The 16174-nt window shown below is 42.3% G+C and overlaps 1 protein-coding gene across 6 annotated transcripts in view; it reads right to left on the bottom strand.

Moving 5' to 3' along the window:
• Window positions 1-564: 564 nt before the first annotated feature.
• The window catches only part of Nt5b (5' nucleotidase B), a 116731-nt gene continuing 101121 nt past the window's right edge, over window positions 565-16174 (bottom strand). For all 6 annotated transcript variants that reach the window (XM_037426804.2, XM_037426805.2, XM_037426802.2 and 3 more), the window contains 12 exons: window positions 15165-15258; window positions 11749-11828; window positions 9648-9708; window positions 8823-8864; window positions 8636-8728; window positions 8482-8548; window positions 3237-3459; window positions 3091-3151; window positions 2954-3011; window positions 2750-2868; window positions 1326-1463; window positions 565-1113 (listed from right to left, as the gene is read on the bottom strand). In XM_037426804.2, coding sequence (XP_037282701.1) covers window positions 1009-1113; window positions 1326-1463; window positions 2750-2868; window positions 2954-3011; window positions 3091-3151; window positions 3237-3459; window positions 8482-8548; window positions 8636-8728; window positions 8823-8864; window positions 9648-9708; window positions 11749-11828; window positions 15165-15258 — 1141 coding nt within the window. In that variant the 3' untranslated portion in view covers window positions 565-1008. The remainder of the gene's footprint in view (window positions 1114-1325; window positions 1464-2749; window positions 2869-2953; window positions 3012-3090; window positions 3152-3236; window positions 3460-8481; window positions 8549-8635; window positions 8729-8822; window positions 8865-9647; window positions 9709-11748; window positions 11829-15164; window positions 15259-16174) is intronic.

Below are 16174 nucleotides of genomic sequence, written 5' to 3'. Positions count from 1 at the left end.
TCAAGTCCGCCCTGTTGCAAAATTTACACTTAATTGAATGAAGTTCTGACACGCAGCGGTTCTTTGTTACCGGACTAGGAAACGTATGGGTCCAGAGTAGGCACCATGCCACTGCCAGTCTTTTGTTCAAAGACGAATGTGCTGGAGGATAAAATTTTCCTGCTTAGCCTGTAATACTGCATAATATCTCTGCAAGTGTTCATCCCCTCAAATCTCTCATCGTCCTCCCCGCTCAACCAGGGCAATCCAGAGGCTCGGTCTGCAAGTCCTCGGGCTGTCTGGTGTGCATCCTCATTGCCGGGTAAGGAGGATTGAGTGGATACCCAGACTAGATCTACTGTTCATTGGTCTTTGCATCCAGCCAATATTCTTAACGCTATTCTGGATATTCGCCCTCGTGCAAAGTTTCTCACAGCAGTCTGCGAGTCGCTAACAATTAGTGAAGTCGAGGTCGATACTATGGCCATTGCAATAGCTGCTTACTCCGCCTTTTCTGCAAAGCTCGTTCTCACCGAGCCACTGACCTTATGATTTCTGTTGTAGCCCACTACTGCTATAGTCATGTTGCAGTTCTTGAAAATATTTTATTACCTAAAAAGTGGCCAGTACAAGGCAGATAAACAGTTAAGAATTACAGTCAATACAAGACAGAAAGAATTCTGGATGAGCAAGGAGCTACAATCCCAGGGAAAAAAACAGTTGCATACTGCAGAGACGAGCAGACAGCGGGTGAGCGAACTGGATTGCGCTAGTACATATATATAAAAAAAGATTTACACAATGTACATATCTCCTGTTCAAAAGAACACAAGCTTGCCACGATATAACCCAGGACCAACGCACTCTCCTGATGTGCACGACTGGACAAAACGGTGCAGCCTCCAAGACCAGCCCAGCCAAAGTCAGCACTACTTCTTAAGGCCACTGATTGGATAGCTGCCCTGTTGAACATTAGCACATGCATGCGCAGAGCTAATAAAGGGGAGCCACGATGCACCATACAGCTGCCTAGTGGCGCTGAGACTCTGGGGCCCGCTCTGCGTCTTCATCATCATCGTCAGTGTCATGGTGGTGGGTTATTTGGCTCGGAGCTTCCGGGAAGCGCAGGGGCACCTGCATACAATTTTTTTCACATGAGAATCAACAGGATGGACTAGTTTATTTTACTAGTCACAGTTTGAACAGAAGTGCTTGCCCCCAGCACATCATGTGCTGCCTGACGGTTCTAATAGGAAAGAAAAAGTAAACCAGATAGAAAAGTGGGCGAGCTGTCGTCACATGTGCTTGCAGAAAGACTCATCCACAACCAAGGCACGAAGGCTCACCTGTTCCCCCTTGGAGAACTTTCGTACAGGCTGGTCAGCAGGGCTGGGCTTGCCATACATCTCTCCATCCATTGCACTGTCACCATTCATTTGATGGGCTGGGTCCTGCTCATGGTTCACCGTAGACTCGTGCGGCATCTGCACAGGCACCACCAAATCCACTGGTCAACAAAGGCTAACGTCAAACCACTGATACTGCAAATTAATGTGCACAGGAAATTTTCAGAAGCCCTCGACCACAGTAATTCTATACTAAGTGATAAGCAACACAAGGACAATGTGACTACACTTAACTCTTTCGTTACCGAACAGAAACGGCTATCTTTTTGTATGTCTCGAGAAGATGAATAGCGGGCAATAGGATGCACACAATGCCTACGCTCATTTACTGCATGCAACTCAAAATGGAGCACATGACACACCTGTTTATGGAAACTGCAAACCACATGTGCAAACCGGTGCATGCTAACCATGTACCGTTCCCTTAAATATTGAAACTAGGAGCTGGGCCGTTTAGGAAGTTTCAGTTCACATGAATTTCCTGCTCCAGAAAATTGTGGGCACAACGCGGTTCTCTTTATGGCAGTGTCTGAAAAGTATCTTCATTGGTATGCCCTTTCAAATGACTTGCACAGTCAGCTGGTTTGCTTTTCACTTAAAGAGGCCCTGCAACACTTTTTCAGCATGTTTAGAAAACGCTGCCGGTCTTTAGTCGAGGCAGCAGAGAACATGCAAGGAAAACATTGTAACCCAGCATGTAGCTGGAATTTCCAATTCTAAATGTTGGCCGAAAATTCTTTTCCTTTCTACAAGAAATGTCTTATTCAAATGACCGCACCATACACTCATATTGATGGCAATTGGCCGATCTGAGCATCATGACCTGCCTAGTTACAGTGACTGACAAAATAGAAGTGGAATTATTGAAGTGTATAAATATGAAGACTAAAGAATAATGCATAATCATAGCTCTATTGGCACTTTACAAAACGATTTCTGGCATTGTTGCCTTTAAATACTTCAACATGCTGCAATTAGCTGCTAGATATGTCAGTTCTTTCATTTGTATTTTTGTACATCTTTGTTTCATCATAAAAATAAAAACTAATTAAAAATGTACTGTTTCAGATACTTGCACACAGTAGTAACTTATTAACAATGCAACAGGATCACTGCATCCTGTTCCATTGTGCTGTGTCTAGCAAAATATCTTAAGGAAACTAATTTTCAGAAAAATTCTACAAAGCTCTTGCATAAACATGTTTTCATATCTGTGTGGATACATATACACAGTAATGTGCTGGCTCTGCAGCCCTAACAAATTATATGCAGGTACAGAATTTAAAGCACCCATTCCAAAGTTTAGACAAGCTCATTCGCCTTTTTATACCACGAACTGCATAGCTTTAACAGAGATAGCTTACCAGCATTGGAGGAGCCCTGAACATGTAGCTGAATGGGTAATACATAAGGTTGACAAAGGTGAATGCATAGATGTCAGCATATCGGCAGATCTGGTTGGCAAAGAAAGTCTGCCGCGAACCTGAAAAAGACAAAATATGCTAAAACTGAACCCCCGAATAATGAAGGCAAAATGGCAAAAAAAAAAAAACATTCTACATGCTTACCACTGCGGAACATGCTACCGAGGATACCATAGCACATGTCCAACTCGTGAGAAGTTTCCTAAATAAAGAACAGGACAGCAGATGCAGATCACATATAGTAAAGGCGCCATACAAAAGCTACCAATATACACACTTACTCGTATAGACTGACGCAGCTTGCCAATGTCCGGCACATCTGTTGAACTGCTGTCCAAGTTCCTTCACAAACCAGAAAAAAAAAATTTGTGCCCCATTACATCAGAACTATTACCGGGAAGAAAAAACATTTACTGACAACACTTACTTGTAAATATCCCCCAGGCAAATGTCGAGCTCCTGAAGCTTTTCAAACAATGTCCACTGAGAAATGCTAACATGAATTTCTTTAGCCAGCTCGGGAATCATAAGGAAGGTGCGCCAGCCACGAGTCTTTTTTGACTTCAGAATGTCCCCATAGATGTGGTCACCGATGTAAAGGACATCCTTCCCTTTAGCTCCTACAAACTCAGTGAAGACATCACAGCTGCCTGTAGAGAATGCACAAAACAATCATGGTTCCATAAAAAGCAGCAAAGGACCACACCCATCTCATTTAATTCAGCATAGAACATTTTACGAGTGCTAATTTGCTTTAACCATGGATTAATCACAAAAATGGACAAGTTTCCATTTGTTACTTTAATACATATGTGAACTACTTACTGTAGCAAATAACTATCCAGGCATCAAAAATGCGTTACAGCTCAAGACAGGTTGATAAGTAAATAAAGGTTCCATCTGTGTGTGCAGATATGATAACCATGGGGTAAACTGAAGATGTGTAGCACTGAGCATCAATATGTAAACGGCAAAGAAGGCTGCACCTACAGCTAAAGATATTGGCATGCATGTGCAGCATAAATTTTAATACAGTGAAATCTTGTTAATTCGACACCCGTTAATTCGGAAATTCGGATAATTCGGACGGCTCTATTGGTCCCGGCCAAAGTGCTTGTTAATCTATGGGACCAAACCTTCGTTATTTCGTCGGAATTCGGCTCCGCACGGCTTAATTCGGACAAATGCTGACGGCTGCTGCTACAAAAAAGTGTGATAAAGCAGTGCTGGCACCACTGGAGTGAAACCGAAACCTGAGTGGCATCGCCATCATCATCAACTAGTGGGGGCGATCCCAGCATCGCCGAACGTCGGCGTCTTCTCCACTCAGCGCCTCCGACGCCATTTTCCCTTGTATTGTCGTGTCGGAACCATCTCTTCTTGCGGAGTTCTCTTTTTCTTCCATTGCGACCGTATTTGCATGCCACCACCATCGTGCGCTACAGTGATGGCAACGCCGAAAAAGCGGCAGAGTCCACCGACCGAGTCCACCGACGATGACTGCCCGACTTTCGATGCTGTCCTTCCCACAGATGTGACCTTTCAGGACTACATCGCGATTGATCATGGTGTCGCCACGAGTGGTCTCCCGACCGATCAAGAGATTATTATTATTAATGATGTCACGGGCGCCCATGAAGACCACGATTCTGACGAAGAATCATGCGAGGAGATACAGCCGCGACCTCATCGCACCTCACGGGAAGTCTCGGAGGCGCTGTTAATATTAGAGGACGCTTGCCTGAACACACCCGACAGCTTGCGTGCTGTTGGCCATTTGGAACAATTAAGAAAAATTGTGATGTCAGCCGGAATCTGCGCGAAAACGCAGACGACAATTGCAAAATACTTCAACATTTAAAATCAAGCTGCAGAAGCATACCTTTATTTGTTGTTTTCCCTGTTCATTCGTTAATTTGGCATTCGGTTAATTCGGACAGTTTTTCCGGTCCCGTGAAATCGAATTAACGAGCTTTTACTGTAAGACACTTAAGGGCAGCATTACGTAGACATCACTCAAGCTCTTAGAATACATGTTCTTCAGACAAAACCTCACCCATCTAAAAAATCTCAAATTGCACAATCCTGGATGGTACTGCCCATCACTAACAAAGCAGAGCAAGAAAAACTGAAGTACTGGCCAAATTCAGCATCTAGAAATTAACACTGTGCACTATTATAAAAAAGAGGAAGTGATTTATAACCTATCACAACATTACAGTATTTTAACTTGGGTTTGATATTGTCACATTCATGGACGAAGTTTATTGAGACACGACACAGCGGTAGCTTCAGTGGCCTTGAGTCCGAACTGAGACTGTCGCGATCGCAAGGCACGTCCTCTTCGTCTGTCTTAAAGGGGCAGTGACAAAATTTCGCAGCCAAGATGGCCTGTAAGGTTGATTTCCAGGAACATTCGTATATCTGTAAAATATCAACAGTGAATATAGCTGGGAAGGTATTTCAAAAGAATTTTGAAGCTAGGGCGAGCCCTCGACTCCATCCTGCCATTGACACCATCGAAGGGGACCCCCTAGGTGACCCCCTACTTCCTTCACCTCACCATGCTGCAGTCAACAAAACAAGTTATGATGAAGTCATAGCCGCCATTTTTCTTTTGCAGTGTTTGTTACTGCAGTCTATTTTTCGCCGGCTGGTTGTGAGTGAGTGGCCATGGGTGCAGGCTTAGAAATTTCTGTGTTTGAAGATATTGCAGTCCCATTTTCTATTCGAAAGTAATTTTTACTGCGGACTGTGCAGAAGTGTGTCACAGTTCTGTGTGCTGACGTGGTCAAAAGCTGCTCATGCTAGATGGCAACAATTGCACCCAGTTTTTGGAGCTCTCTCAAACAGAAACTGAAACCGATTCATAATGAGAGGCCTGTAAATAAATATCGGTCGCGTGCTGCAGCAAACGATGTGTCATATCATGACTAACAGGCCCCCTGCAACACATAGCCGAAAAACGCGAGGCCAAAGTTTGTGTCCGTACTCCTTTATCCGTAGACCCACTACATACAGGTACACATACTCAAACTGCAATTGTAACATTTCTCCGCGCGCAGACGAAGCCCGCCAGGCGATTCAGACTCTAGGAATTAACAACTTTAAACGGGTAATATGAGCAAGTTCACTCTGCAGAACATCGACCATTGGTGTGAAGGTGAGCAACACGGTAAGTCACGTTGCTTAGGCGGCCGACAATGACATAGGGTCAAACAATGTGCCAGCAGTTTTTCACATAATCCACGTAATATAAAATTGTGGGGCAGAGTATTCGTAACATAAACTGCAAGCCTAAGCAAGCTTAAAATTTGCGTTTTCATAGGCATTACCATTTGAACACAACAGAGCTAAACTGGAGAAGCTGTATATCTTGAGAAGCATGCGGCACTTTACTGTTAAGTCCGATATGACAAATCTGGTAAAAACAACATGATAAAAAAGAAATAAAGTAAATGCGATGAAGATCAAGGAAGACTGTATAACTGGGCTGCATGAAGGATCGGCACGAATTTCGCCATTTCTGCAAATCTGTCCACAGTGAACGTCTTGTAGCAAATATATAAATAACAGTAGAAAGTGGAAAATGTGATGAACTCATGTGATTTACATGATGTGCACATAAAGTTATTTGTTCAAGCCATCATCACAGGAAAAACCTAGAGGATTGCATAAGTTTAAACAAAAGCTAGACTGGCAATGCCCATCCTCCAGCTGCACCAAACAAAAATGGGAATTCATTCAGCGCATGTATACTTTCACAGTTTCCCATTGATAACAAATTTGCTTGATATTTCAGTAAATTTTTTTAAATATTTGAATGACAAAAAGAACGACCTAGCAAACAGTACCTATGCGTTCATTTTATTTTTCTCCCTAAATTTTTCTTACACTGGCTTTGCACTCATCAAACCAGTTGACAAAATGGGTTTACAATTTAATCAAAAGTTCCTTGAGCCCCCATGTCATGTTAGACATCCTATAGAATGAAGAAACTTTTGGAAGAAGCACACCACAGGCATAGCCAGAACTTTATGAGTTGGGGTGGCACTAACACTTTTCTCTTCTCGCTTCACCAATAAAAGATGCACCTATAGTCTGACAACTTCAAAGTTCTCCAACATTGCCTACCAAAGGATGAATGCAAGCCTGCCTCAATAAGTGTGCGCTCTGGACTGACATGAGCTGGGCGGATAGTAAACCCACCTTCGGAGAATATTGCCAAGTGCATGAGTGGGACTATTAAGTCGCGGAGGCAATTGGCTCATGCGCTTCAGTCATCTGAACGGGGACTCCCCAGAATTCTTAAGCTGTATCTGACTACGTGTGTCAAATCTTGACAGACTGTGGAACAGACACAGGCGTAATATACGGGAGGGCAGGGGGCAATCGACACTTGTACGACACTGCTGAACATTCTTTTTCCTACACTTAAGTGAAAATACTGCCATTTATACAGTCGAACGCCGCCACAATAAATGCCGCTTGAACAAAATTCATACTACAACGAAAAGTTCTGTTCCCCGTCAACAGCCCACAGGTGTCAATGCATCAATATTCTCACCACGGCGAGCACTTTTTCTGCCATTTTACTTCAACAAAATTTGACAATTCAATTCCCAGCTCCGCTATTTAATGCTTGAACAACCTTGAACATCACGATGAATCTTCAGAACACGAAAACATATCTACGAAGTCTAAAATGCGCATTGGCACCACCAGAAACTGCCGCTATTCACTAAACATTAAGGTAGGGTTGCCATTGCTCGATAGCAATGGCAATGAGACTGCCCGGCTTTTGTAACAATCCAAAGCTGAACCTCAGTCAGTCAGTTTTCAATATGGTGCTGCTGGGCACAATCGCAACATGATGCCTTTTCCGATGCCAATGCTTTTGGTTCCTTTCGCGCTTGGACAGTGTGGTCACTGTTCAGAGTGGCTGTTTGTCAACATTATTAGCCAAAGCAGCTAACTGCAACTAGTGGATGATAAGAATAGCATAGAATGAAACATAAGTCGCCGCTCTATGATACCACGCTTCCATCTCGGCGTTGTCGGATACCATGTGGCGGCAGACAGCTGCTGGTAATGTTCATGACAGCTTTAGTGAACTAACCATGAGGTTCGTTCATGAAAGCCGTTGTGGCTGTTGTTTCAGCATGGTTTTCAACGTAGCCTCGCATGCATGCACGAGAATAGAGTGACAACGCAGCTGGGAAAAAAAAAGAAGCAGCCAACACTTTGAATTTTGGAAATAGAAGTTCTTTGTTTTGCTAGCTCAGGCAAGCTATATATATATTTTTTTTTCACTACAGTTGAACACCTTTATAAACAATGAATAAGAGACACTAGGGTGCCTACAGTAAAGTACAAGTTGGTAGGAAAATGCATACAAGGTACCTTGCTTGTAAGAGACATCTCAAACAATTGCTGTCCAGAGCATGCCTGGACAGCAATTGGGTTGGACAGCAAGGGGTTCAGCTGTAAAACAAAACTTTCGCTTCAAAATTTCTGCGTCCCCTTAGTTTCATCGTAGTGGGGTTTGATTGTAGTACCTAAATGCAATGGCAACCATTAACATCTTTAACCATTGTCTAAGATTCACTATATGATCCAACACAGCCTTCCAAGTCTTTAAATGAAGGCAGCATCTACATAATACGGCTTACCTCCAGAGTAGACCTGACCAAGTTGTAGCGGCCCAATGTGGCTGCCAATGCGAAGAGCCCCCGTACTCTGTTGGATATAAGCAGTCATAATTAGTCAATAAAACAAATGCTGTGCTTGCTTTACTTTTGCTTCCAGTAATGGCACTCTACTCACCGTGTCCACTTGGCGCAAAATTGTGCCCTCGCCGAAGAACAAGGGCTTTCGTGCATCAACAACTATGTAGTCAAAGTACGACTCCCAGGTACGCTGAAATGATAGTCGCAGGTTCAATATCGACCCAAATTTAGTACTTAGGCAAGCACCAGAAAAAGGCTACTAGAAAATGTATCTAAAGACTTACGTTGTTTGTACTTGGGAAGTCAAACAGGTACTGCATAATTTTCTGCAAAAGTGGTATGAATGCAAGATGGTGTAAAACTGTTGGCAGCAAACTACATTAAAAGCCTGTTAATTTGAACTCAAAGACGACTATAAAATTGTTAAAATTAAGCAGACTTCGAATTAGCAGTCAGGTACTAGTATGAATTGACTTTGCACCACACCACGCGTGCAGAACCCAAAGTAGCCACCTCTGAACTTGTCTTCGCCAATTAAGCACTGCTACGTGCTTGAAGCTGGTGATTTCTAAACATGTTCATCAGTTAGTGATACACCAGAAACAAGAACAGACATGTAATCATGTGAGCAGTGAGCCTTAATGTCAAAATATACATTATTTATGCTCGCAAACATACACACATGCTTGAGTTATCGCAATCAAAATTAAAAGTGATCAGTAATTTGCATTGGCTTGAATGTTTCTGTCACAACGCCATGAGCATTGTTTGCAGCTTACCCAAATCTTCAGCACAGCATCTGAATTCTCATCTGCTGAAAAAAGCTGCTGGTTTGTTGTTTTGCATCTTTAGTAATTTATTTTTTTTTGGTTGGTTTTGCATCACAATGTCATCACTTGGGCCAGACTTTTGCGAGGATTCATGAAAATCAGGGGCTCAAAGTTCGAATTACTGTTGCAGATACCGATAAATTGAATGATCAGGAGTATTCCCCCATAAAAATACACTGCTGTACTGAGACCAAAGCACCAGTTCCAATTGCCAGAGTTCAAATTAACCAGCTTTTACTGTATAATTGAAAGTCAGAGCTTGAGAATTTGGTAACATACAGCCGTGTATGCATAGTCACTGTTGGTCAGCAGGAAGAGCTTCTTGTCATGCGCACGCATCCTGAAAACAAATTGCATAGCACAATAAGGAAGGTTTAAATGGTAACAGGTGAACGTCATGAAAGAAAACTATAAATCAGGGCGCTCAATCGAGCCATTGCATGAAGCTGGATTATACTTCAAAAGGCTATACTATAAGAGTTTAAGAAAAATTCAGTTTTCTAATGAAGGGTTATAAATTGAATAGAAATGTTGAGTCAGGAATAAGAAGAAAAAATACTAGTTGCAAAAAGATCCCATTCCAGGCTTCCATATACAAGGTAGCACTGGACGGATATGTGGTAATAAATTATGCAAAGAAACAAGGTTAGAAAGCAATAACATAAAATAGTCAAATATTTTAAAATTTCTAGCTTTAAAAAAATGTATGGCAAATTAAAAAACATTCCAACAAATGTTACCTGTTCCCAGGTAACATAACCCACAGAAAACTGACAAGTGATTTGGTCCCAAATAATACCGTTGGAATTGCTAAAAAATTTCCATGAATGTATAAGAATAAAAAGTAAGTACTAGTAGTGCAGCATTAATGATGCACTTACACTTAAAAATTTCATCAGAACAGTAAACATTGATATGTGGGGTTTAACATATGATTATGAGAGACGTCGTAGTGGAGGGCTCCGGAAATTCAGACCACCTCGGGTTCTTTAACATGCACCCAAATCTGAGTACACGGGCATACAGCATTTTCGCCTCCATAGAAAATATAGCCGCCGCAGCCGGGATTCTATCCCGCGACCTGCAGGTCAGCAGCCGAGCACCTTAGCCATTAGACCACTGTGGCGGGGCATCAGAACAGTAAACAGGTGATGTTAAAAATTCGGGTTACTATTGAACAGTCAAGGATAACTGGACAGTCTCAAACTGTATTCAGGCATGCATACTGCTCACAACAGTTCACTTATTGCTACTGGAAACAACTCAAGGTCAGTAGAGCACCATGGTTTTCACAAGTCTGATGTACAGAATACAATGCCCAAACTATTATCTCCAGTTTTTTAAAATACTTCAAGGAGATTTGAAAGTTTATTGACTTTCCATTCCCAGTGAACCCAATGTTCTTTATCTCCGTTCATGCGAATCACTGCCATTTCACGACTTATGACAATCTACCTTTGTCATCCGATCCTCAGTCACTTCCTCAATGATATCGACCATCACAAGGCTTCTTTTCTTTCCCAACATGACTGTTGTAGTCATTACAGTGTTTGCAATTTCATAAGAATTTTTCGCAATGAACGGCAGCCAGATAGAGCAATTTTTGGCACTGTACAAGCTCAAGCCACCTTGGTTCGATTTCTCAAAAGGAGTAATTGACCCCTTGATGGGTTAAATGAAGGTACTCGAACTCAAAGCTCATGGTAAAAATATCATACAGCCTTAGTACACCATAAATAAGACTAACAAAGTTACTTATTCATGAAGCAGTCTTGGATTGATTTCCGATAGGTCTATGTTTCGTGATATCATAAAGATAGTCCCATGAGCGTTAGCAGGACATTTGCAACATTGGGTATTCTCTTAGTTTAGGTCACGAGTAGTCTCAATTACTCATTGTTATCCTACGTAGCAACATGATACACAACCAATTGAGACTGAGCAAGCAGCATATTGTCCCAATACAAGACTTCCAGGTGCTCGCCTACACACTCAACATCGCAGCGCATTCACCTCCAAGAAAATGAAACATGCTAGTATATAGAATAGCTGGTGATGGCCAATATATTTCAATGGCTTCCAGGTGCACAAACTTCGGTAAGCTACATTCAAGCTAGAAGAGTCAATTTTCAAAAAAAAATGCACTGGTAAGCCATCACATATTGTTGCCAATATATTCACTACTTTACAGTAGGAAAATAGTCCATGTTGGTGTTGGAAAAATACAACAGTCGCCATCTTGACTGCTGAACTATTTTCTTACTGTAATCTAGTAAGTATACCCACAACAATATGCATGTTTACGAAAAAAAAGGGCATTTAAGTAAACAATCATAGTAAACCAGGTCCAAAAATAAAAATTTGAAATACTAGGTATTACCTATCAAGTAGCAGTGGTAGCCGCTCATCTTTTTCCAAATATTTGTCAAGGTTGTTGATGGTCTCAGTCTTAAGCTGACCCTGGAAGCAAATAATGCAGAAAATCAATGACCAATCCCAAGAACAACCCACTGCAGTACATAAAAAGCAGCTTGCACTGAAAGAAAAAAAGCTGTATTTCACAGTCATGTAGGTCAGTCTGTTGAATTTAAAAGGCTTCAGACACTACAGGAAATCGAAAAGCAGGGGTAGTACATGCGGGCAACTCTCCACTTCTCAACTTCATAAAATTTCATTTGGCATTTCAAAAAAAGAGGACGTGCAAACACACAAGGAGTTCAAGACCGACATTTAGAATGAATACGTACAAACTAGCTTAGCTCTGTTATTCTAATATTCATCAGACATTAACATGATAGTGCTAAAAAAGGCCTGTGTTGCAGAAAATATGGTGTTCATTCTTGCGCAATTGTACACAAGCGAGAAATCTTGATGGATGCAAAAAATACAAATCGGGGTTTGAGACTAAATTGAATCTAGGTATTCAGCATGGCAATAAAGTATTCTACCACAGAGCGATGCCAGTGCTCGCAACTGCTTCGGAAAGAAGATCCCACCCAGGAGTCATGTTGGGAGAGTCACATTATGATATCCAACACCGAGTGGCAGAAGCGAGCACCAGAAGCCACAACCATGAATTATGTAATGACTGGGCAATTAAAGGCTACTCACCCATTACAAAGCTATACCATAATATGCAATTATCAACACAAACAAAGTGTACAGCTATATAGGTGCATATTGTATCATCTTACAGGTGCAGAGCAGGTACTTCGCTGCTGCACTTGCAGTACGCACCCTAGGAGAGATTACAACAGTAATACCATGCACATAGATGTTCCTTTTTAACAGTACATCCGACATGTCCAATGAGAATCAAAGTATGACAAGCAATTCAGAAAGTAATGCAAAACAGCATAATGCTATCCTATTCTACCGTCAACCCTTTCAGGCATGACCTAGGCATGACCTATGAGGATCTGTCTGTAAATGTGTCAAATTTACACATTCTAAGGCCCTCTATTACAACAAAAATATTGTCGCAACATGTTTTTCCGAGTTTTTCACTTGTCAATTTTAATCAAATTGCATTGAAAGGTTACTCTGAAGTGAAACATCAAACCTGAAGCTAAATCAAACATGAAGCTAGAAATATCGTGCAATTTCATTTTATATTATCTTCGTTTCGAGCAAACAAAAACTAATACTTTTGATGTGGCTTGAGAAAAGCGGCACATTAACCAACTTCGAGCATGGTACCGTATATACTCGTGTAAGGGTTGCCCTCATGTAAGGGACGCTCGTCTACTTTGGAGAGAAAAATTTCGAAAAAAAAAATCGAAAAAATTCAAGAAGTCCCGCCGAAAAGGTACAGTTAGTTCGATTGTGGCAAGATGGCACTTCCAGTTTTCCACTTCCGCCGTTGTGTTGGTGACGGACCTCCGGGTGACGGACCTCCGGGTGACGGACGGGGCGGCGCCATTTTTACTTTGTGTGGCACATTGTTCGCATTGAGTCAACACGCTTTCGTCGAATCTGTCTTTGAGCTAGTGCAGCTGAGGGACGATGTGTCGGCATTTGAGGTCGTTCACTGCAAGATTTAAAATGCGAGTAATTGAATATGCCGAGGAGCACGGCAAGCGTGAAGCTGGACGCAAGTACGACGTAGATGAGGAGCGCGTGCGTTATTGGATGCAGTAGAAAGATGCCCTCGCTGCTACCAACCGGAGCCGAAAAGCCTTTCACGGGAAGAGGTGCAAATATCCATTCTCAAATATATCAACGATACTCGAAGGGATGACTACGCCGCATCGACTGATATGATACACGAGAAAGCCCTAAACATCGCTTGCCACATGAAAATTCCTCAGACACAATTCGAGGCAAATCGGGGATGGGCTATGCGGTTTATGAACCGCAACCAGCTTTCCATCCTCCGCCGAATGACACTCAAAACCTGCCAAGCGAGTACACAAGTGATGAAATTCCATCGCTTCGTGAATCGTCTTTGGAGGAAGCACGAATATTACCTCTCCCAAATTGGCAATGCTGACCAGACTCCTGTGTGGTTCGATATGCCAGAGAGCACCACAGTGGCTTTAAATGCGCGAAAAGTGCGACTGTGCGCACGACCAGCGCAGAACGTCAAAGATGCACTGTGACGCTGTGCGTGACAGCAGGAAACTTCCACTGTACGTCATGTTCAAGAGGAAGACTAGCCTGAAAGAAAGGTTCCCTCAGGGCATCACTGTGCGTGCCCAAGAAAAGGGTTGGATGTGCGAGGAACTTGTCGTGGACTGGGTGAAGACTGTCTGGGCAAACGGACCTGAAGGCCTGCTACAGCGGAAAGCCCTCCTCGTTCTGTACAGTTTTAGGAGCCACTTGACGGATCGCATCCAGAACAGACTCTCCACGACTCATACAGACTTGGCCCTTATTCCTGAAGTACTGATGAGTCTGTTGCAGTTGCTCGACATGTGCATTAACCACCCATTTAAAGCGGAATTTTACCGCTGCAATTAGGAATGGATGGCTGGGCGCAATCATGAGAAGACGCCGACAGGACATCGCTCCAACAACTTGTTGGGCATCGCTCCAACAAGTTTGTGAGTGGATTTGAGTGCGTGGCGTGCCATTTCATTAAAGTTGTCGCGAGAAGCTTCAAAGAACCAAAATTTCAAACTGCATGAGTGGCACTGAGGATAATCTTCTGTGGGAGGATGCCGACGCCGAGGCGAGTGTTTCCGGTGATGAAGACTGTGAGAGCGAAATGGAATCTTAATAAAAACAATCCTGGCTAGTCATTCGCAACTCTTTCACTCTGATACTGTTGTGAAAACGGTACAGACCTTTGATGAGCTGTCATCAGCGTGATTCGTGTAAGGGCCGCACCAAGCAATATTTCAAAAAAAAAAAAGTGCAGCCCTTACATGAGTACATATGGTAGTGCATCCAGAAAAGTTTATACACAGCAAAATTAAGTTAAAGTGACTATCATAAAAGGTTCCGTTCATCCAAACCTGAATGTACTTGGCTCTTCCTTAACCAATACTGAACACCACATGAAAAACAAACTGTGCACACAAATGTGAGCAAGGCACCTTGAAGAGTTAAGGCAAAAGCTGATGTTTACACTTCATTTGAATAGAGTAAAAAAAATTGGAGAAAGTGAAAAGAAAATTTTAAGCGGTTAGTAATCGTATGCATCAATAAAACACTTACGGTCACCTGTAACAATTGGAGAAAAGCTCATGAAGTTTCACTGAACAAGAGTGCAGTAACTGTACCACAGAGCAGAAGCAGTGTTGGTTACTTCTACTACATTCTAAATGTAACGTAACTTTATGGAAAACTCACGTAAGTGTGAATGTTGTCCACAGCCCCTCGTACATCTTGAAAAATAGACTTGAATGACATAAACAAGCTGCCAATTTTCACTCCTGTCTTGGTCCTGAAAGAGTTACAAGAAAAGACAATTTAGAGAGAAGTGCTTTTGGATGTAGAAGACATTTACGATGCCGAAAAATGTACCTTTCAGAACCTGCTCCCTCCCCTACCCTCTGCAACAACACCTTTAGAAAGCACACTCATCATCAGCTTCCAGAAATAAAGCCACTTAATTGTCTACTACCCCAGCACAATTATACAGCACACTGTAAAATTATTTTGTTGAACGCTGTTTTATTACTAGTGTGTCACAGCCTCCCCTATGCTCTGCATTAACAACACCTTTAGAAAGCATACCCATCAATCAGCTTCCAGAAATAAAGCCACTTAATTGTCTACTATCCTAGCACAATTATACAGCACACTGTAAAAACATTTTGTTGAACAGTGTTTTATTAACTAGTATGTCACAGCTAAGACCTTGGAGAAACTAATAAAACACTTCAATTACCCTATTCGCTCGCATAATGAACCCACTACCATAATGAACCCACCCCCTATCTTAGTCCTTGAAAAAATAAAATCAATAGTTTTTCATGTATGTCATTATTTTGGTGTGATAGCTAGTGCCATTGATGATCGAAACTGCATTAAAATCAAGCCGTAAAATCACAAAATAACACAATAAAGTTCAAAATGGGCAACAATGCTAAACACTTGTGAGCAGCGCAAGCGACGCCAATCAAAATTTAAATGTCTCGCCTTTCGAAGTAGAGTGCCATTTGTCGAATGCAGGAGAAACCTCTGCTTATAGCGCCATGCAAGCACAGAGGCATAAAAACAAACCAAGGAACAAAGGGCCTCCAAGATGACGAGTGCACCGCGTGTTTTTATGCCATGCGAAGCGCTCGCGCGCATCGAGGCACTCTACAAAGTGCAACTACGCCGACCGCACGTTGTGCACCCGCAAGGTTTGTGCG

The sequence above is a fragment of the Rhipicephalus microplus genome, chromosome X (genome assembly GCF_043290135.1).
Source record: "Rhipicephalus microplus isolate Deutch F79 chromosome X, USDA_Rmic, whole genome shotgun sequence".
NCBI lineage: Eukaryota > Metazoa > Arthropoda > Arachnida > Ixodida > Ixodidae > Rhipicephalus > Rhipicephalus microplus.
This window is presented reverse-complemented; position numbering and strand designations above follow the sequence as displayed.